This window comes from Saccopteryx leptura, chromosome 7 (assembly GCF_036850995.1).
Source record: "Saccopteryx leptura isolate mSacLep1 chromosome 7, mSacLep1_pri_phased_curated, whole genome shotgun sequence".
NCBI classification, from domain to species: Eukaryota; Metazoa; Chordata; class Mammalia; order Chiroptera; family Emballonuridae; genus Saccopteryx; species Saccopteryx leptura.
Window position 1 is genome coordinate 61036120 of NC_089509.1, and position 23410 is coordinate 61059529.

The window sequence follows — 23410 nt, forward strand, 5'->3', positions numbered from 1 at the left end:
TGTGTGACCCATCTTACACATGGTTTGCTCTCTTACAACCTATTTCAGTAATGCGTTGTTCAGAATGAGAAGGTTTATTTATATTTTTGATAGAGTTTTTCCATCTTAATTTAAATATTTTTTGTCTCATTCAATACTGTAGACTTTGAATGCGAGTTTGCCAGATATCCATATTGCCTGGCCTCTAATTTTATTAGTGTGCATTTTCTAGCATGGCTTTTTCATCTCTTTACTTTCAACCTTTGTGTCTTTTTATTTGAGAGGTCTCTCTTGTATAGAGAATGTAGTTAAAGATTGATTGCTTTATCACCCAGCTATATGTTTATGTTCTGTTTTTTCCCTCAATTTCATGATTTCTACTATATTATTTTTTCCTCTTTCTTCCTCCCCCCTAAAAAGCCTTGAAGTCTATTTGTCAGCAAGTCTATTTAAGTTTGTTTCTTCATCATGTGACTCAGTGATTTCAGGGATCTGGGCCTTTTTAATTTATTGCTCGGCCATCTGTAAGGTGTTAACCTCATCTGCGTGGCCCTGTGGCTCACCTGCACATGGACATTGCAGCCTAAGGAAATACCAGAGGGGAGAGCTGACTCAGGAGTTGCACGTGTGATTTCTATTCATCAATGAGCCAGACTTCATTGCCTGCCCACCTAGGGATCTGGAGGCTGGAGAAGCAGTCATGCTGGTTATTGAGTTGTTGTCTCTCAGGTGAATTCCCACCCCTCCAAACTCTCGTTTTTGATGCTGGGATTGCGGCTCTGCAAACTGCATGCATGTCTCCTTTGTCAGCTCACTTAGTGATAAGTTCCACCAAGAAAAGTGTTGGGAAAACATCTGTATTAGGCTTGCTCACTGGTTTATAACTGCAAGCACTTTGCTTGATTAGTGCCTGACCACGTGGCAGCACCACATGTATATAGTCTGTAAGGCTATGAGTACTTGTGTTTAGGGTGGCTGATGGTGGATAGCCTGCCTGCCACCGTGAGGGGTTGTTTTTGCTGTGCGTTTGCTTGCTGCCATGAGAAGTTTTGCCCTGCCTGTTTGCTTGTCCGCTGTTGCAACACTGGATTAAATAGAAGTGGCCCAACGCTTTCTGGCTCTGCAGTTTTTCTACTGTCTGCCTGAATCCAACGTGCACCTGCCTGGCTTCAGCCACTGGCATTACAAAAGGGCAGTGGAGGAATGCTGGAAGGTAGGAGAAAGGAATCGCTTCTTTATTTGCTGGCTGTACCTTCCATGTCACCCCCAAAATGGTCCTGCACCCCAGTTGCATTCATTGGTCCCAGGCTCCAGCTTCTTTTGGTCTCCCAGAACCGGTTTGAACATGGGCTCACCAGCTTGAGTGTGGGGTCACTGGCTAGAGCGTGGGATCATAGACATGACCCCATGGTCACTGGCTTGAGCAAGGGGTCACTCACTCTGCTGTAGCCCCCAGTCAAGGCACATATGAGAAAGCAATCAATGAACAACTAAGGAGCTGCAATGAAGAATTGATGTCTCTTATCTCTCTCCCTTCCTGTCTGTCTGTTCCTCGGGATTTTGAACCTGGGTCCTCCACGTCCCAGTCCGATGCTCTATCCACTGCACCACTGCCTGGTCAGGCTGTCGGGTATTATTTTAATATTTTTTTTCATTAACATTTTTAAATTCTTGTAAAAAAATCTAGTTTTGTGTACCTCTTTTATTGTTCTTAAGTATTAAATGCGTGAAATAATAAACTTCCTTTTGGTATATCTTTTTTTTTTAATACTTCAAACGGCCATTAGGGCAGAGAACTGGTTAAATTATTTGAATCTCACCACTGCTCAGGAGTTCTCCTTTCCCCCAACTTTGGCACACTAAGAAGCAATGTTTAAAATAAGAATCGACCAGTTCCCACACAAAAATGAAAAAAAACCACACACGGGAAAAGGAGCATCTTGAGATTGAGGCTTTGTGGGTAGGCCTGCCAATAACATTGTAGCCATCTGGGCCCAGGTACAGAAGTGTAATATATATATATACTATTTGCAGGTACTATAGGTGTGTACATATGATATATACCAATTGTCTAAATATTTGAAAGTTATAACAAGCTATTAAATAAAATATGTTCTACCCTCCTGTCTCAAGCAGTATTTCTATAATTTAAAAAAATAAAAAATCATCTGAAGTTATTTTTATGATCAAGAGTTAACAAAATAGGAAAGATGATTGAATTAAATAACAATTGCACATATTCCAGGTGTTCTTTGATGGATCAACAGTATTTACTACAAATAAGAAAATTAAGACACAAAATCTATGACATTTGATATATTCTAAAATTTTTATTTATTTATTGATTTTAGAGGGAGGAGAGAGAGAGGGCAGAGGGGAGGGGAGGGAGGAACAGGAAGCATCAGCTCCCATATGGGCCTTGACCGGGCAAGCCCAGGGTTCTGAACCAGCGACCTCAACATTCCAGGTCAATGCTTTATCCACTGTGCCACCACAGGTCAGGCTAATTTATTTATTGTTGTCTTCATTTCAATAAAATTATGTTGATATAAGATTTTCATATAATTTCTGTTCTCTGACAGTAGTGATATAAAGTTGAAAGTAAATGTAATTATTTAAACTATACAAAATTATAATTTTATTAAAATGGAAAATATAAATGTAAAAATAATTCTCTCAAAAATTATTTCATAATAGTAAAATTATATGAAAAGGTAAAATAAAATCACAATGATCAAATTTACTGCAATTTTTATTGCAATTTCAATTCAATGTCCATCTATGTAGTTTGCCAATAATAAAGGGAATTGATATCATTCATTCATGCATCTAGACCTGAAATTTACAAATTTAAGAGTAATAATTATTGACATTGCAAAATGTTTCTCAAGCACTACGTAAATCTTTTGACAGTACTACAAACTAAAACAGGAGGCCCTGGCGAGTTGGCTCAGAGGTAGAACGTCAGCCTGGCGTGCGGAAGTCCCGGGTTCGATTCCTGGCCAGGGCACACAGGAGAGGTGCCCATCTGCTTCTCCACCCCCCCTCCCTTCCTCTCTGTCTCTCTCTTCTCCTCCCGCAGCCGAGGCTCCATTGGAGCAAAAAGATGGTCGGGCGCTGGGGATGGCTCCTTGGCCTCTGCCCCAGGCGCTAGAGTGGCTCTGGTCGCGACAGAGCGACACCCCGGATGGGCAGAGCATCGCCCCCTGGTGGGCGTGCCGGGTGGATCCCGGTCAGGCGCATGCGGGAGTCTGTCTGACTGCCTCCCCGTTTCCAGCTTCAGAAAAGTAAAAAAAAAAACAAACAAACAAAAACAGCCCTGGCCGGTTGGCTCAGCGGTAGAGCGTCGGCCTAGCGTGCGGAGGACCCGGGTTCGATTCCCGGCCAGGGCACATAGGAGAAGCGCCCATTTGCTTCTCCACCCCTCCGCCGCGCTTTCCTCTCTGTCTCTCTCTTCCCCTCCCGCAGCCAAGGCTCCATTGGAGCAAAAATGGCCCGGGCGCTGGGCATGGCTCTGTGGCCTCTGCCTCAGGCGCTAGAGTGGCTCTGGTCGCAACATGGCGACGCCCAGGATGGGCAGAGCATCGCCCCCTGGGGGGCAGAGCACCGCCCCTGGTGGGCGTGCCGGGTGGATCCCGGTCGGGCGCATGCGGGAGTCTGTCTGGCTGTCTCTCCCTGTTTCCAGCTTCAGAAAAATGAAAAAAAAAACAAAAAAACAAAACAAAAACAAAACAAAAACACACACACACACACACACAAAAAAAAAAAAACAAAAAACTAAAACAGGAAAAGAAAATGAGTGTTTGACATTACTGAAAATGATACTGTGTTGTGCAAGAATCTATTACATTCACATGAGAGAAAAAATTTGACGTTGTCTTCTTCTTTTTTAACCTGGGCTGGGCACTCCTACTACTCAAATCCTCTCTGTACTGCAAGGGTTGAGCATCAGATCTCAGGTGATAGAGGGGCTCAGGGAAGAAGTCCCTCTTGCCCAGGTGTGAGGGGACTAAACTGGCAGAACTGAAGAAGCCATTTACTCCATACTGTTTTCCATGGTGGCTGTACCAATTTACAATCCCACCAACAGTATTAGTAGATTACGCAAAAGGGTTTATTTTTGAAGCAATGATATTGACAAATTTTGTCTATTCCTCATAGACCTCACCTAATGCATTTGTTCCCAGTTATAAGAAACTCAGACAACTTGATAATCTTAAATCCTGCTAAATAAAGCCCAGTATATAATTTTTGCCTAATTTACATGTCAGGCTATGAAAAACAGCAAATCTTCTTAATTTACATGTTTTAAAAATTATTAAATCAAAAATACTTTTAAAAGGTACTCTTCCAAGGGAACATCTCGTCTTTCTCAGAAAGCAAAACCCTGTAAAACAAAGCAAACCAGCCCTTATTTGACATAATTGATATAATTAAAATAAGACTTAGAACAGTTACCAAATAACTAAAATAATGCATGTTAAAACCACGGCAACTGGCCTGTTCAAATAAAATTCTAGCCCAAGAAATGATGTCTGAAATGTAAAACCTAATGTAAAATAGGTATTGTGATCAGGATAAGGTGTATGAATGGCATCCTCTTCTCAGCCATTGGAAAATTTGCATGTACCTTTGGGGAACTCATAGGCTTACTATTAAGTTAACAACACCCTCTAGTTTGAATGTTGTGATAAATATTTGGTAATTTATTTGGCAATTAACTTTGCTGCATTAGAACAAAAAAACTACATTATTTTCCCTTTGATTGCAGATTCCAATGTCACATGGCCTTTGTTATGCAAAAGTAATGCTTTCATTTTGGAAACATTTTCACTCATCACACTTTTGTTATGCCAGTATATGTAACCGGCAACTCATCATTTATGTATTTTTTAGAAAGGTCTTCATTTTACACCTTGTTCCCCCCCCCCCCCCACACACACACGTGTTAGCTCTCTAGGATCTTAATACCCGTTTCAGTGAACACTAAAAGTCTCAGTCTATAGTTACAGATAGTCTGGGATGATCTGTACTTGTATTTTTTAAACCATGTAAGTGAATTACAGGAGTTATTTATATTTATCAAAATTTAAAATGTTTTTTACAACTACATCAGACAAAATGATGTAATTCTTTTTAAAAAAAAATTTTTTTTTTTACAGAGACAGAGAGTGAGTCAGAGAGAGGGATAGACAGGGACGGAGAGAAATGAGAAGCATCAATCATTAGTTTTTTATTGCGCGTTGCAACACCTTAGTTGTTTACTGATTGCTTTCTCATATGTGCCTTGACTGCGGGCCTTCAGCAAACTGAGTAACCCCTTGCTGGAACCAACGACCTTGGGTTCAAGCTGGTGGGCTTTTGCTCAAATCAGATGAGCCCGCGCTCAAGCTGGTAACCACAGGGTCTCGAACCTGGGTCCTCTGCATCCCAGTCCGATGCTCTATCCACTGCGCCACCGCCTGGTCAGGCAATGATGTAATTCTTAATAGTTGAAAACTATTATCCTGTGGTCAAGATAATCTCAAAATGTCAGAATTTCTTTTGTCTAAATTTCTTTTAGAATTGTTTTGATAACTTGGTATTCTCTTGGTTTGTGTCAATGCATGTGTGTATTTATATAAAATGAAGGCCAACAAGTAAATGTTTCTTCTATAACATTCTCAAGCATCAAATTCTAGTCTCCGAGATGTAGAATTATCAGAACTACGTTTGACAGTAAGGACAAGCCAGAGATAAGAGATTATCTTTCCTGTCCTAAAGGATTTATGACTTTGCTCTTTTATCAGTTGTCAAACTTTGTTACAGAAATATACCAGTTTGTCTTTATGAAATCTTTTACCTAATATCACATAACCTAGGTTAAGCACATTTGTTAGAACGTATACCCTAAAATAAAAAGTAGTCATGTGATTCTTTGTATCTCAGGATCAATTCAATCTGAGGTAAAATCAAAACATCCCTCTAGAAACTGCAGCAAAACTAGTCTTGCTCTTCACTTAGCACTTACTATTTCTAATATACACGATGTACTTACTGTGCGATGTTTGCCAACATATATCTCCTCCCACTCCATGTAGGATGTAAGCTTCACAAAGGAAGGGGTGTCTTGGCAATTGGTGTATTCCAAGCACCTAGAACAATGACACCTAGTAGCATCATAAACTGAATAAAGTGGTGTGGAAGGTAAGTTGGAGATGTTAGGGGCTGGGGGTGGGGGAACAGAATATCTAGGCCTTGTAGGCCATCGTAAGGAATTAGATCTGAGGGCAACAAGAAACCACTCCAGGATTTAGGGAGCTGGGCCTGCCTTATATTTGAAAAGCATCTAACTGCTGTATCGATGGGCTGCAGTAAGCAGGGCAACAGCAAGCAGACAGGAGGCAGACACAATAATCTGGGTGAGAAATGATGGTACAGATCAGGGTGACAGCAGTGTAAATGGTGAGGTGTGGTTGAATTCTGGTTGACTTTGAACGTAAAGCAAACATTGTTTCCTGATGGCTTGGATGTGGACTGTAAGAAAAGAGAAATCGAGAATGACAAGGTTGTTCTGGTTTAAGCAACGGGAAGAATGGAGTTGTCATCAGCTGACGTATGGAAGGTCATGGGAGGATTAACTTTCAGGGTAGGGTGGGGAAGATTAAGAGTTCAGTGTTGGACATGTTATATTTTAAGATGTTTTGTTAGGCAGGCAGGCACCAAGAGACACCAAAGGCTGGTGGATCTGTGTGTGGCTGAGGTTGAAGGTATGTTTCAGGATAGGGACATAAATGAAAGGTTCACTGTGTATGAATGGGCTTAAAGTGATGGCTGAGAAAGAGGAATGAGGCCTGAGCAACCTGCAGTCAAAGGGTCTTTGAGAAAAAACACAGTTTATCACAGAAATAGAATACCAGGTTCTTTTCAGGTGATAAATGCCCTGACGGAAATAAATAGCATTATCAGGTGATGTTACTTTATGAAAGATAGTTAAGAACAAACAAATTATGAACATAATTTAAAGATAGAATTTATTCTCTGATGGTTTACTCATGCAAACTGCACATCAAAGAAAATAGTACAGTTTGTGTAACATTGCAAATGTAGGACTCAAAATGCTAGGTACAGAAGTAGTGTGACATCCTGAAAGTCAAAATGAAATTTGTGTAACTAGTAATGATTTTTATTTGCTGAATACAGACTGATTTACAATGAAAGTTTTGCTAATGTTGGTAAGCTCATTAACCGTTTACATGACTTCTTACATCTAATGTAGCTTTATTTTACAGTTGCAAGAATTCCTGTTATCAAAGAACTTTAAGTTGCATAAATAAAATGAAAGGAAAATGCACTGAAGGACTTAGGAGAGAGAAGACTTGAGGCTTTTCCTAACCCATCCAAACTACAATAAAAATAGCCTTCTTGCAGAATTCATATTTTGTGCCTTTGAGATCAACTCCTTAGCATAACTATGGTGAAATCATGATTAGAAATTGATTACTTTAAAATATAAAAATCAGTTAAAAATAAAAAAATTTTAGAAGTAGAATTTTCAACTAAGAATGTTCTTCATTTTAATAAGCGAAACAATAAAATTGCTATCATCTTCATAACTTAAAAGTCCTGAAATGTCATTTGTGTATTTTGAATGTTTCCCAGTCTGGAACTTAGGCAGGTGGGCTATTTCCTTGAATTATCAAGGATATTCCATATAGGTTTTTAAATGTCAGTCTCACTAGGAGATGGCACTGAGACTTTAGCAAACAGTGTAGTATGGGTACAGAACAAACTACACAACTTATTATAAATGCATTACAGGTATTTACATAATGGAATCCTGCTTGAATGCCAGAAGTTGCTACTGGGTAGGACTCATTACTATTTTACAAAGTTTTCTTACACACATCTACTACCTTTAAATTTTTAACAATTTAGTCTATTTTAAAATATTGTACTGTATTTTTAACATAATTGCAGAATAAAAATAGATAATGGCACATTAGAAAACTCAGTATCCCACAGATGACTGGATAATGAGAAAAGTGTACCTACAATCATCTCATCAGAAACAAACTACATCATGGAATGTTAGTTAACCAAGCCTGCACAGTAATGACATTTAAATTGCAATCACCTATTGGCCAGCATCACACTGAAGGCATCGTTAAACATTCAAGCAAAGATTGCTGGCATAAACTATTGAAAGACATACATACACATACATACATATACTCTCTCTCACTCACTTTTGCTTCCCACATAATTACATAGTTCTAAAGATAGATACTGATTTTTTCCCACAAGAAACGTTATCAAAATTTGCTACTAAAAGATGACAGTGCTTTCACAAGAATAAGTACAAGTTAGCTTGCAAGTACAAGACAATGGGGGTAAACAGTCTTAAATTTTCTAAGTAGTAATTTTTAGGCTTTTCTGGCAACTATACCATACTTAATTATGCATAAACTTCTCAGTTTGTAACCTGAAATCTGAAAAAAAACCTAAAAACCTAATTTCAAAAAATTATTAGATATTTGATAACCCTGTATTGTACATGATATAATATCACATTTATTAGCCTCAAAACATAGGGTTTAAAATACTGAATTTAAGACTTGAAAAATAGTCATTTTTGAAATGATAAAGGATTCCAAAATTCATGTCTACTTAAAATATTATAAAAGAAAAATGCACTATTAATGATCTTGATTTAGTTTAAGATTAAGTGTGCATAAAAGCACTGTATGTCTTTTACCATGTTTTCACGCACTTAAAACGTGTTCTCTAATATTCTTCCTTTTGCATAATGTGCAAAATAAACGGCAAAAAGTTAAAAACAAATTTCTCATTAGTGCTTTATGACTTTGTTATCATACAAAGTCAATAGGAATTTAAGCAGAACTTTGGTATAAATGATATAACAATATTACCATCACAGTTGAGGGTTAAGAGGTGGTCAAAAGAAATGGAAGTGGGAGGAGAGATTCAGTAACACCCCCATTTATTAAAACACCACCAAATTAAAAATGAAATAAACCACGATGAAGTATAATACAATTTATACAATGAGCACAGAAAAATGAACAAATCTAACAATATTTATAAAAAAAGCAAAATCAGTCTTTTTCCAGAGACTAAAAACTGTTGTTCGGTTTGATCATCAACTGCTGCTACACCAACTTTAGAGCCAAATTTAATTTCAAGTAAAAAAAAAAAATTTACAACCACAGATTTCACATACATGGAAACTGGTCTTTCCTCTTTCCTTGATTTCCCTTTGAAGTCACTAATGAGTATCTAAAACTGCTGCACTGTAGGTTTCTAATCAACTTCCTGAGGGCTGTGACTGGGAGGAAGGAGCCATAACAATCTGTGAAAGTGCAGGCTCTGTACTCTGGTCCGCCATCTGGGTGAGGACTGAAGTGGCTACAGCTTCTGCCTTGGAGGTTGAACTGACTCCGTTGGATGTGCTGACAGAACTGTGCTGTATAGCTTCAGTATGTGGACTACTCGGCACGGACAGGTCTTCTGAACTATCATCTTTATCAGCAGCTGAGTGGAAAAAGGAAAATTACTCAGTTTCTTAAAATATTGTTAAGAATGTATCAGTAAGCTGAGTCAATATACAGAGTAAAAAGTTTTTTGGCCCTGTCCGGTTGGCTCAGTGATATAGCGTCGGCCTGGCGTGCAAGAGTCCCGGGTTTGATTCCTGGCCAGGGCACACAGGAGAAGCGCCCATCTGCTTCTCCACCCCTCCCCCTCTCCTTCCTCTGTCTCTCTCTTCCCCTCCCGCAGCCAAGGCTCCATTGGAGCAAAGTTGGCCCAGGCGCTGAGGATGGCTCTGTGGCCTCTGCCTCAGGCGCTGGAATGGCTCTGGTTGCAACAGAGCGACACTCCAGATGGGCAGAGCATCGCCCCCTGGTGGGCGTCCGGGGTGGATCCCAGTCAGGCGCATGCGGGAGTCTGTCTGACTGCCTCCCCATTTCCAACTTAAGAAAAATACCCCCCCCAAAAAAAAAAGGTTTTTTTTTTTTTTCTTTTTTTTTTTTCATTTTTCTGAAGCTGGAAACAGGGAGAGACAGTCAGACAGACTCCTGCATGCGCCCGACCGGGATCTACCCGGCATGCCCACCATGGGGCGACGCTCTGCCCACCAGGGGGCGATGCTCTGCCCATCCGGGGCATCGCCATGTTGCGACCAGAGCTACTCTAGCGCCTGAGGCAGCGGCCACAGAGCCATCCCCAGCGCCCAGGCCATCTTTGCTCCAATGGAGCCTTGGCTGCGGGAGGGGAAGAGAGAGACAGAGAGGAAAGCGTGGCGAAGGGGTGGAGAAGCAAATGGGCGCTTCTCCTGTGTGCCCTGGCCGGGAATCGAACCCGGGTCCTCCGCACGCTAGGCCGACGCTCTACCTCTGAGCCAACCGGCCAGGGCAAAAAAAAAAGTTTTTTACGGCCCTGACCAACTGGCTCAGTGGATAGTGTTGGCCTGGCGTATGGATGTCCTGGGTTTGATTTCCAGTCAGGGCACACAGGAGAAATGACCATCTGCTTCTCTTTCCCTCCCTCCCTATATTCAAACCCTTCTTAAACAACACATTTAACAAAACCAATCTATTTGCCTACATCCCATTCTTATTAAAAAAAAAATGTACTGCCACATGCATAAAGAAAATGAATTCACATACAAATTATATCTTCAAATTATTCCCTCCACAGTCTCTAGAACTATATTTATTCTGGCTGACTTTCCATCTAGTGCCATAATGGGTGCTCACAACACCTGACTCTAATGACGCATACACATGAGAATAAGCAATATCTAGAATCTAAATGCCACCAGCTGTTACAGTTGCATGAATTAATTGAGATTCAAATAAAGATCTATATAAAACTCTAATGCTGTAATTGAAAGATATTCAGGAGAAGGCATTCTAAATATTTACAAAAAGAAATCTACAAGTTTGTAGGCTTGAAAAACAAATCTCCCATATCTTTAACAGAATAGAATCTAATAATTTTAGTGAAATGTGATATGCACAACACACAGTGTGCGTAGTTACAAGACACAATAACAAACACCTGTGAACCCAGCCCCTAACTTAAGAGAACATTCCCAATAACCCTGATGCTACCTGTAAGCTCCTCTCCTTACCAGAGATGCTCACCATTCTGATATTTCTTTAACCATTCCCTTGTTTTTTCTTTGAAGCTTTGCCAAATAGGTATGTACTCCTAAACAATATTGTTTAACTTTATTATTGAACATTCTAAAAACAATGTCATACTGGCATTAAAATAATTTTTTATTTAGTGTTTAGAAGAGACAATAAGCTGGCTTTCTATCAAATCTGAGAATGCATACTGGCCTGCTTACTAATGGCCAAATCCCCATTCTTGAAGTCAATTATCAAAAGACTTACGCCCTATGAAACAGGACTTATCCCATGATGTATAATATAGAAGAAGGATGAACCTAGCAAAGCACAACTCTTACTCAGGTAAAATTCCTTATTTTGAGGGTTTTTTGAAATACAGCAATTCTTACAGAATTTTGAGACATTTGCCCCAATTCATACATTTTTAAAAAGCAAGTTTTAAAACATATAAGTGAGACAATCCCATCTTCTCCATAATCTTCTATGAATGCAAAACCACACTTCTGGATAAAAATTTGACCTCAAGGTATAATGAAATCACAATCATAATTATTTTTAAATTATAATAAATGTTTTATAACACAATTTAGTTAAATAGCAAATACAACTGTTATGTGTTCAAAGAAACATTAGAGACCACTAAAAAGCCCTCTTTGTTTATTTTACCACTATTTTTCTTTTTTTTTTAGATTTTTATTTATTCATTTTAACGAGAGGAGACAGAGAGAGAGAGACAGAGAGAAGGGAGGGAGGAGCAGAAAGCATCAACTCCCATATGTGCCTTGAACAGGGAAGCCTGGGGTTTCAAACCGGCAACCTCAGTGTTATGTTACAGGTCGATGCTTTTACCCACTGCGCCACCGCAGGTCAGACTTTACCACTATTTTTCAACAGGCCAACAAACTGACCTTTCTGTCAAGGTTAAGGAATGCACTAGCTTTCAAAAATAAAGAGGCTGATCTGTGATGAGTGTAATAAGGAAATGTAAATATACAGAAGGCAGTGACTCAAAATTAAACAGTAAATTCTAAGGAACAAGTGATTATTTCCAGTCTTTCAGAATTAGGTAAAGCAAATCTTTAGGCTGTACAAAGAATAGGTACTCACTTGTAAATTCTGTAATTGTAAATTTTATACATAAAATACCTTTATAATATGATACATCTGTACCTTTGATCACTTGTAGAAGGTGAGGGGAGGAAAATTACTAGTATAATCACAAGCACTAGAAAGACACAGAGATCTTACGGCACTCACTGCCATTCTCAGCCCTGCATGGAAAGAAGCCAGCTGTTTGACAACTCACTCTCTGAAGCTCTCTACCTCTGTTCATACATATTTTCAGTACTAAAAATACAGGGTGGGCAAAAGTAGGCTTATAGTCGTTCATATAAAAATAATAATAAAAATACAAGAATAAACTGTTTTGTGTATTCACAACTGTAAACTGACTTTTGCCCCAATTGTACAAGCTCTCAATTACATTTAGGGCCCAAGAAGCGTTCCTTCCCCATTTATGATTATAGAAACAATTATAAGACAATTTTAATTATGCTCAGAGATCTAGATAATATGAATTAATGGCAATAAGCTTTATTCTTCACAGAACCGAAACATTTGGAATGTATCGTATTTTCATTCACATTTTATACTATCTGATGGTTAAGGTGCCAATTGTCAGTTTCTCTATGACTGAGGTTTCCTAGGACACACAACTTTCAGTGTTAAAATTGCGACCCTGTGACAGTGTGACTTTAAACTGTCACTTTTATCCTCATGATTCTGTAATATTCCTTTATTTCTATTAAACCTGTTTTCTCTCTGAAATGTTTTCAAAGAATTAACTAGCACTACAGCTCACCATTAGCAATTGCTGTATCTTTATAAATTTCTTCAATTTTCTACAAAATTTAAATATTCACTTAGTCAATCTCTACATTTACCTTGACAATTAAACAACAGAGAAATCAGATTTTTCCCAAAGATTTCAAATTTGAAAATAAAAATTACTTAAAAATTTCTGCAAAATCCAATTATCTCCTAAGATGATGAAGACTAATTTTATGCTAGAACTATATTTCAGTTAATTTTTTTTTTTTTTTGTATTTTTCTGAAGTTGGAAATGGGGAGGCAGTCAGACAGACTCCCGCATGCACCGCACTGGGATCCACCCAGCATACCCACCAGGGGGCGATGCTCTGCCCATCTGGGGCGTTGCTCTGTTGCAACCAGAGCCATTCTAGCACCTGAGGCAGAGGCCACAGAGCCATCCTCAGCGCCCGGGCAAACTTTGCTCCAATGGAGCCTTGGCTGCAGGAGGGGAAGAGAGAGACAGAGAGGAAGGAGAGGGGGAGGGGTGGAGAAGCAGATGGGTGCTTCTCCTGTGTGCCCTGGCCGGGAATCGAACCCAGGACTCCTGCACGCCAGGCCGACACTCTACCACTGAGCCAACCGGCCAGGGCCTGTACTTCAGTTAATTTGATTACTTAGATGACTTGATGGGAAACAGGTGTAATTCCCAAAACCAAAAATGTCTTGCATTCTTCTCACAACCAAGTATAATATATATTCACTAATTAATCTAGATTTTCAGTCAGTTTATTTAAGGGTATAGGACAGGGGTCCCCAAACTTTTTACACAGGGGGCCAGTTCACTGCCCTTCAGACCATTGGAGGGCCGGACTATAAAAAAAACTATGAACAAATCCCTATGCACACTGCACATATCTTATTTTAAAGTAAAAAAGCAAAATGGGAACAAATACAATATTTAAAATAAAGAACAGGTAAATTTAAATCAACAAACTGACCAGTATTTCAATGGGAACGATGCTCCTCTCACTGACCACCAATGAAAGAGGTGCCCCTTCCGGAAGTGCGGCGGGGGCCGGATAAATGGCCTCAGGGGGCTGCATGAGGCCCATGGGCCGTAGTTTGGGGACCCCTGGTATAGGACATAACCCATATAGCTATACACTTAAATATAACTATAAATTATTGCTTAAAATAAAAAATTAGCTTACATTTGCTGAACACAGAATAGAGAGAAAACTGTTGGGATTATCCAATAAATTATCTAAAATTTAAAAATTGCAGATAATTTTTAATTAAATGAAAAATGAGTTAATTTTCTAATTTTATAGAATCAATTGTACAGCTCCTCTTGAGCTATCAAAATTCCAGAGAACACTTAAGAAAATCATGTATGCATAATGCTGAACTCAGTAGCTGCTATAGGAAATTATGTTGTTAAGTCAGATGAAAGCCATAATGGCCTCATCCCTGCAGCAATCATTAATACAAACTCTAAGCATTTCTATATGCGTCCAATTTACTCCACAGTGTGTTTTACCATCCTGTCAAAATGACTAGATATCAAAGGATTGAGATTTATTTGCTCAAAACTGACAAAAATCAATGTTCTAAATATAAATGGCAATAGAGAGTTGCTAAATCTACAGAACCTTTTAAATTAAAAAATATTGCCATTCTGATGAAACTGCTTACAATGACTGCAAGTAAAGATGGTGTCCAATAAGTTTTATTGTGAGCACCTGAGGAACTGTTTGCATCCAAAAAAATGTTTCTTTCTTTTGAATTACTGACACTGGCAAATTAAAATGAAGTGGATACATATGGTTGAACCAATCTTCACATTTACAAATATCCTGAAATATCACTAAATCACAAAAATGAAAGCCCTGGGTTATACATTATGAATGTTGCCTAACACGTTCCTAGTCCTGTTATTTGTTACAAATCTGTGTAGGATGGACAAAATAGGCCATTTATTCAAGAGTAACAGCTGGTTGCAACATTGTGCATCTTATCAAAAAGGACATTACAAGAAGAAAAAACCACAATTAACCTCTAAAATGCTGAACACAGACGAATCTCATTTTTAGGGAATATATTTAAGAGGAAACCAATAAGCAGATAATTTAAATACTGTTCTATTTTAGCACTTTTTACAGGGGTCCCCAAACTTTTTATACAGGGGGCCAGTTCACTGTCCCTCAGACCGTTGGAGGGCCGCCACATACAGGGCTCCTCTCACTGACCACCAATAAAAGAGGTGCCCCTTCCGGAAGTGCAGCGAGGGCTAGATAAACGGCCTCAGGGGGCCGTAGTTTGGGGACGCCTGAACTAGAAGATTCGATATAAAAAGGTTCACGACAATTAAAAAAAAAACTGCACAATGCTGTTATCTAATAATGAGCAACAGGATCTGATACTATATAAACAAATACTATATATTAAGTGAAGACAGGTGATTTAAAAAAAAATGAAGCTTGAATGCAGGTGGGAAAAGAGATGTTCCAAAGTGTTACACTGGGAAGAGAAAATACTCACCATTACTTACACTATATCTTAAATTACTAACTAACCCATCTTGTTGATCTACAGCCATCCCTACAAAAAAGCTAGAAATAGGAAAATTCAAAAACTGTAGATTCTAAGAAGTATATCCCATTCCATAATAACCCTGTAGAAGTTCTAATGTTAAATATTAGAATTTCAGTCTCCGTTGTTTTAATGGGAGCCTGGTTCACTGTGGCAGTATTTCACTGATGTAGCCTAAGGCTACAGGTAATGGAACATTACTCACTATGATAGCCAGATTTCTTCTGCATGGCGGTTACAGGGCAATCTTTATGAGCCAGAAGAAGCTGTTTCAGCTGTGCCACTTCATTTCTCAGCAGGGTGACTTCACTCTGGAGAAGGAACAAGTTATATACTTTACCACCAGCGTCAGATTAAACATTTCTTACTGTTTAAAACAAGTGAAGACTAAGATAATGAAACTAGATATTTTTAACAAAATATCAAAGAATAAACAAGATATGTTGCTTAAATATGTTTAGTTCGTACACATCAGTTTTTATATTTTAGTATTTGTATAAAAACTGCAACTTTTATAAAAATTTAAGATAACACTACAACTGGATAGCATATTTCAGTTTTTACTTTATCATTTGCCTTGGGACTGCTTATATATATTACTGGTTACCTGTTGAAGGTGTTATTACCTTTTGATTATGTGACAATTTTGAAACATCAAGGGAGTCAGGAAAAAATTTCACTCTATTCACTTGAAAATGAAAAATTTATCTTGAAAACTCAGCTCCATGCAGGAAACCCCAATAACCAGTGAATCCCAGTGAATCACCACAGATACCTAACATGCGCTGCAAGGCACTGTGCCGGACATGAAACCAGTGACAGTAGATGTGATTTTAAATGGCTTAGTTGCCTCTGATCTAGGCAATTCATCCACATCTAAATCTGAATCTGATAAATCAATGGTGATTTGTCCTGTTCCTTATTACAGAATGAGCATATCAGCTTTTGTTTTGGATGCATTAATGTAGAAGATTCTCTGTAAAAGTTTCAAATGGAGACAGTCCAGTTAATCTCACTGGGTCACCCTCAAATATTAAAGACACAGCTTAGTGATAATTACCAATACTCAAAGTTAGAAATAATATAAATTTAATAAGTTGATAACATAAAAAAAACACCTTAATTTACAAACATATCTACTTACTTGGACTTACATTAACCTTAACTATGCAGATTTCAGCCATGAACCCAAATTAACTGAACACAGCAAATGGGTGTACACAAAAGCTCAGGCACTTCATTTTCCACCCCTCAGTCTCTTATCCAGAAAGCTTAATGCAAAGTAATTTAGCAGATTAGATTCATTAGGCTCCCTGGCATGATTAATGACAAGCATAAAAATCAAAAGAATAAAAGTTAAGCAATATAAAGGCAAGTCCGTTGGGTCAAACAGTTCCTCACATCCCAATGATAATGAACTGCAACACTATATTAATGCACAGAACAAAACTTGATGCTCATAATAAATCTGAACCATTAATAAAAAGATTAAATTGTTCAGACTATTGTATTTGAGTCAAGAATGGGTTTATAGTGATCAAAGTACAAAAAGGAAACCTTACAAGTTTCACTTTAAAAAGAAACAGTGCTATTTAGAAAACTCATTTCTATAAAATACTATAGTCAGTATCAGTATCACTAGTTATAGTTCGTTATTAATGGCACTATTGATGAGAAACCATGTTATGAGTAATCAAACATATGATATAACTTCCAAGAAACTTTCTGCCTGTCTGCTATGTCAGCTTGATTTTGAGACTCATAACTACAAGTTTCTCTCATTAATTTCTGTAATATAAAACAGGGCTGGATATGTATGTCAAGCAGATACAATCTTATAATCTGGTACCTGGAACCACTTTCCCATTAGTTTGTACTTAACCATTTTTATCTATCAAATGTAAATTTTGTATAGCTAACTAAACACATACTGTTGTCTCTATCCAGAAAATCTTTCCTTTTTGCCTTCCTAATTATTTCACTGATCTTAACAGTCAACTTAATACAGTGTAAGTCTGCATAGGAAAGAGGTTAGATGTCCATTTCTTTGCTTCCACAGCCATGTATGTATGTGTGTGCATGTGTGTGTGTATTAATATAGAACACTTACCACACTGTATTGTAATTCTTTGGTTTACCTGCTTGCCACCTCTGGGATTTTTCTCAAGGACTAGTATTATCTAGCCCTTCGTCTCCCCAGAGCATAGCACAGCCTAGCACAGACTCAGTACATAGTGATATTTAGAGAGGCCCATGGTAATTCTACATCCAGGGGGTAAAATATACCAGAAGTGAAATAAGGAACATAAAGACATTTTGAAAATGTCAAAGTCCCATTTAAATGTGAGCAATTCTTGATTTTTTTCTAATCCAAGTAAAGTATATTTGGTAAAGTTAAAGTAGATGCTGAAAAAAATCATTCAGTCTAAATAAAACAAAATGTAAATTATTTTAGCATTATCTTACCATTGCTCCATATTTTTAGCTACTCAAAAATTAATTATATACTAAGGAACAAATTTTTTTTATAGTTTATGTGTAGCAGATCAGACTGATGAAATCATGACAGTGTAACCAATTATCAATCAATCAAAACTTCTCACTGATATTTGGCCATAGATGGATACCAGGTATTCCATAAATATATAACTTTTGACTTATTATATTAGTTCAACCACTACCCCTAAAATTAAACAAATAATGTTAGAGATGGTTTTTTCTTTGGGGAATTTCTTGTTGCTAAGGACATAATTTTTCTCATGTTCAGTCTTTAGAAAAATCAAAGATCAAGTATCAAGACTCCCACAACACAGTTCCACAGGCTGTCATGGATGCAAAACCTTGTACCTGAGAACAAAATAGAAATATAGATGATAGGATTCTATTTTGAAAATATTTTGCAAAATGAATGGAAATGACCCTTCTCCATTCATCATACTGTAATTTCTTGTGTCATGTTTGTCTCCTCTGTTAGACCATAAATTTTGTAAGTGCAAGGACAATGTTGTTTTCACTATTATATTCTGTGTCTAATAACATGCCCTGCACACAATAGATGCTTAATGACAGAATAATGAATAACTAGTATTTGCATAGCATATTTACAACATACTTTTTCTACATCCTCTCTCACTGATCTTCATAAAGTACTCTATGACTGATAGGAAAGTAAAGACTCGAAGGTTTTCAGTCAAGACTAGTAAAAAGAAGTACTAGGTCTCAAACTCTCAACAAAATGTATTCGGTACAGGTTGTATCACTATTATCCTTCCCCTCTGCCCCTCTCAGATATAGTTAAAAATTCAGAGGGAAAAAAAGGAAGACAGTTATATCATAGGACACATTTTTTTTTTTTTCAGGAAAAACAGTCATTGTATAGCATCTTGAATTGTTGCTATTCCTTTCTATTTCAAGTGATAAGAACTAAAAATGTTACCTTATTCCTTTACAGTCAATGAACCAGTAGATAAAACCTTTTCTTTATCATTAACTTATGGGTAAAAACTCATGCATCTAGCTATCAAAGTATACTTCTGTTAATTTAACTTCTATTCCACATACATTTTGCAGTACCAAAGTTTTAAAAGTGACATCCACAACAAAATCCACAAGTATTATCCAAACAGTAACTGTTAGTAAAGGGTCTGACTTTTGTTCATAAAGGAAACATGCTGAAATTGTAAACTGAAAACTAACCCCCAAAATGAGTATAACTGAAAGACAAAGCCACAAAGAGGTTAAAATTATTTCAAATAAAGAACAACAAAATCATATATTACCTTAAAATATAATTTAAAATTAATAGCATGCAATTCTTGGTCTAGATCAGGGGTCCCCAAACTTTTTACACAGGGGGCCAGTTCACTGTCCCTCAGACCGTTGGAGGGCCGGACTATAAAAAAACTATGAATAAATCCCTATGCACACTGCACATATCTTATTTTAAAGTAAAAAAACAAAACGGGAACAAATACAATATTTAAAATAAAGAACAGGTAAATTTAAATCAACAAACTGACAAGTATTTCAATGGGAACTATGGGCCTGCTTTTGGCTAATGAGATGGTCAATGTGCTCCTCTCACTGACCACCAGTGAAAGAGGTGCCCCTTCCGGAAGTGCAGTGGGGGCCAGATAAGTGGCCTCAGGGGGCCACATGTGGCCCGCGGGCCGTAGTTTGGGGGCCCCTGGTCTAGATTATCATAAATGTCTCTAATACAATTTGATAAAATGGCCTTATTAGCAATGATCTGAGAAAGCTAAAATATAATTAAATTCCATGACTGGGGTAATAAGGTTGAATAATTAGTATTTTTTCAAACTTAATATATATTTGGTAAAAATACGAAGTCATACCTCAACATTAATTAATTCTATTGGATATGAATTATTACTGCCCACTACACCAATAAGCTAAGCCTAAATGTTACATGAAGGATTATTTAAAAAAATCTAGAACTGATGTTTTCACATAAAGTACAGTTTAATTACTTCTCTGACATTCAATTTTCTTTACGAATCATTCCATTCTTTACAGTTACTGGTTTTGCTATTGAAAAACTGAAAAAAACTTTTTATTCCTGAATCTACTATAAGGATGTTAACTCTTCACTCTATTTTAAAACTTTTTATTTAACAACTAAAAAACAATAAAAAAAATTATATATCCACTCAAAATAATAGAAAAAGTCATAATTGAAGTACCTTTTCTTCCCAGACCATCCATGCTTCCCAAAACCCTATCTCTTTACCACTGTTACATCCTGGTACGTGACATTCCTAAAATTTTACCTATATTTAACAAATTCATTTCTATATTGATTTCTACACCTTCACATTCATCTATCTAACTTAATTATAAACCTTTTACTAATAAAAAAGATATATGGTATACATTTTAGTATGCAACTAACCTTTTATTGAGTAATTTACTGAAGTGAAATTCCCATAATACAGAATCAACCATTTAAAGTGAATAATTCAGTGGTGTTTAGTGTACGTTTACAATGTTGTACAACCAACCACTTCCCTCTATCGACTTATAAAACATCTCTGCCACTCTAAAACAAATCAGTTGCCCTAATGAGTTTCTTCCTTTCTTCAGTCTCTGGCAACGACCAATCTGCATTCTCTATGGATATTTCTGTTCTAGGTATATCATATAAATGGAGTCATATAATATGTGACTTTGTGTCTTGCTTCTTTCACTTCAGCATGTTTTAAGGTTCATCATGTTTCGCATGTACCGTCAATGCCTAAATAATATTCCATTGTATGTATATACCACAATTTATCCATTCATTCACTGATGGACATTTAGACTATTTCCAGCAACTTTTTTTTGCCCACAATATATTACATTTTCCCAGGATTACACATACAAATGAACCTTATTCTTTTCTGCAGAAGTATTTTAAAGAAAATGCCCAACAACATATCACACTTCACCTGTCTTCATATTTTGGTATGCACCTCTAAAACAGAACACTTTCTCATTTAACTATGATGCCATCATCACTGAGACTTTACTGATTTTACTTGTTCTACTTCTAATTTGAGTTAAGCTCTATGGTTGAATATAACTAATTAATTTAGTGATATCTTGAATTTGTTCTATTTAAAAGTTTCATGCTTTGGAAATGATGTGCTAGCTAACTTGTACTTAGATGGCAAATCTTATCTTTATTCTCTAGTCAAAAAATTTCTATCATACTTAGGAAATATAAAAATGTAACACATTTACAATGACATTTTAATCATAGTTTATATGGTGAAAGTACATAAAATTAATGAAAGTTACACTTATTTTGGATACTGAATTTTCCAAGGTTTTCTCAAATAATAAACACCACTGCCATTAATAATGGTGAAAACAGTTCTGCAGTATAAGGAAATAGCAATATCTCATTAAAAGCTATTATTATTGCTGCCTGACCAGGCAGTGGCACAGTGGATACAGTGTCGGACTGGTATGCAGAGGACCCAGGTTCAAAATCCCAAGGTCACTCACTGGCTTGCACACAAGCTCATTTGACTTGAGTATGGGCTCACCAGCTTGAGCGTGGGATCATAGACATGACCAATGGTCGCTGGCTTGAGCCCAAAGGTCACTGGCTTGAAGCCCAAGGTCACTGGCTTGAGCCCAAGGTCGCTGGTTTGAGCAAGGAGTCACTCGCTCTGCTGTAGCCCTCTGGTCAAGGCACATATGAGAAAGCAATCAATGAACAACTAAGGTGCTGCAACGAAGAATTGATGATTCTCATCTCTCTCCCTTCCTGTCTGTCCCTATCTGTTCCTCTCTCTCACTCCCTTTCTCTGTCAATAAAAAAAAAAAGAAAAAGAAAAAAGCTATTACTACTGCTAAAATTTGGGTCATAGCAGAAAACTGGCCCAAAGTAAAGTCCAAGAATAATGAGACCATATACAGTGTGTCCGTAAAGTCATGGTGCACTTTTGACCGGTCACAGGAAAGCACAAAAGACGATAGAAATGTGAAATCTGCACCAAAAAGGAAAACCCTCCCAGTTTCTGTAGGATGATGTGGCAGCATGTGCACATGCACAGATGATGACATAACACCATGTATACAGCGGAGCAGCCCACAGCCATGCCAGTCGAGATGTGGACGGTACAGAGGAAAGTTCGGTGTGTTCTGTGGCTCGCTAAATTCGAATTTGTGACCAAAGTGCAACGTGAATATTGGCACATTTACAACGAAGTGCCACCACATAGGAATAACATTACTCGGTGGGATAAGCAGTTGAAGGAAACCGGCAGTTTGGTGGAGAAACCCCGTTCTGGTAGGCCATCAGTCAGTGACGAGTCTGTAGAGGTTATACGGGATAGCTACCTAAGGAGCCCTAAAAAATCTGTGTGTGAGCCCACATCGAACTGCACTGAATAGGTATGAAACTGGGAGAGTTTTCCTTTTATTTGGTGCAGATTTCACATTTCTATCATCTTTTGTTGCTTTCCTGTGACTGGTCAAAAGTGCACCATGACTTTACGGACACACTGTATTTATATATCATTTATAGTTTTCAAACATTTTTACTTATTTTTATTTTTTTTGTATTTTTCTGAAGGGAGGCAGAGACAGACTCCTGCATGTGCCCTACTGGGATCCACCTGGCATGCCCACTAGAGGGCGATGCTCTGCCCATCTGGGGCATAGTATAACAGAGAAACCTGGTAGATATAGTCGTAGGGTATAAATAAAATGGTACCTATAGTCTGTTTCACTGAATTTAAGAGGAAAAAAATTAATAATCTGTGATGTAGATTTTTTTCTAAATGGTTAAGATATATTTTGTAAGACGTGTTCTAAAACTAACATGTCAATATTCAAAACACAATACAGTATAAAAGATGTCTGCCTCACATATGAAAAAAATTAAATTATAAAATTTATATTACCGGTGAAATGCTATCCCTGATGCTAAAAACTCTTTCTAAAGCATTTAAATAGACATTTATATTAGTGACATTTTTAAAGAGAGAAAGGTTTAACAAGAGAGCAGTTCTCATCATCAATAATAATTATCTAGAAGATTTGTTTTTAAGTGGGAATGAATTAACTCAGAAGACTGATCAATAACACTACAATTCATTAACATCAATTTTCTAGTTGATTCTCATCGATTGGTAGTTTAGAAGATTCTATTGAAGAACATTCACAGTATTTAAATAAAATTAAAAAAGACGAAGAAGAAAAAATAGAAGGATCTGGTGCTTCTCCATTGGAAATCTTACCAAAGACTAAACAAGAAGGAGCCTTAAATCTTTATAGCCAGGAGGTTCCTAAGAAATGTATCTGAGGCACATTGGCAGGGCAGTATGAAATGATTTCTAGTGCCACTGGCCACATTGTACCTGTTCTGCAGATAATAA

The 23410-nt window shown here is 37.4% G+C and overlaps 1 protein-coding gene across 16 annotated transcripts in view; it reads right to left on the bottom strand.

Moving 5' to 3' along the window:
- Positions 1 to 6966: 6966 nt before the first annotated feature.
- The window catches only part of ATF2 (activating transcription factor 2), a 92616-nt gene continuing 76172 nt past the window's right edge, over positions 6967 to 23410 (bottom strand). For all 16 annotated transcript variants that reach the window (XM_066346028.1, XM_066346023.1, XM_066346027.1 and 13 more), the window contains 2 exons: positions 15727 to 15832; positions 6967 to 9513 (listed from right to left, as the gene is read on the bottom strand). In XM_066346028.1, coding sequence (XP_066202125.1) covers positions 9287 to 9513; positions 15727 to 15832 — 333 coding nt within the window. In that variant the 3' untranslated portion in view covers positions 6967 to 9286. The remainder of the gene's footprint in view (positions 9514 to 15726; positions 15833 to 23410) is intronic.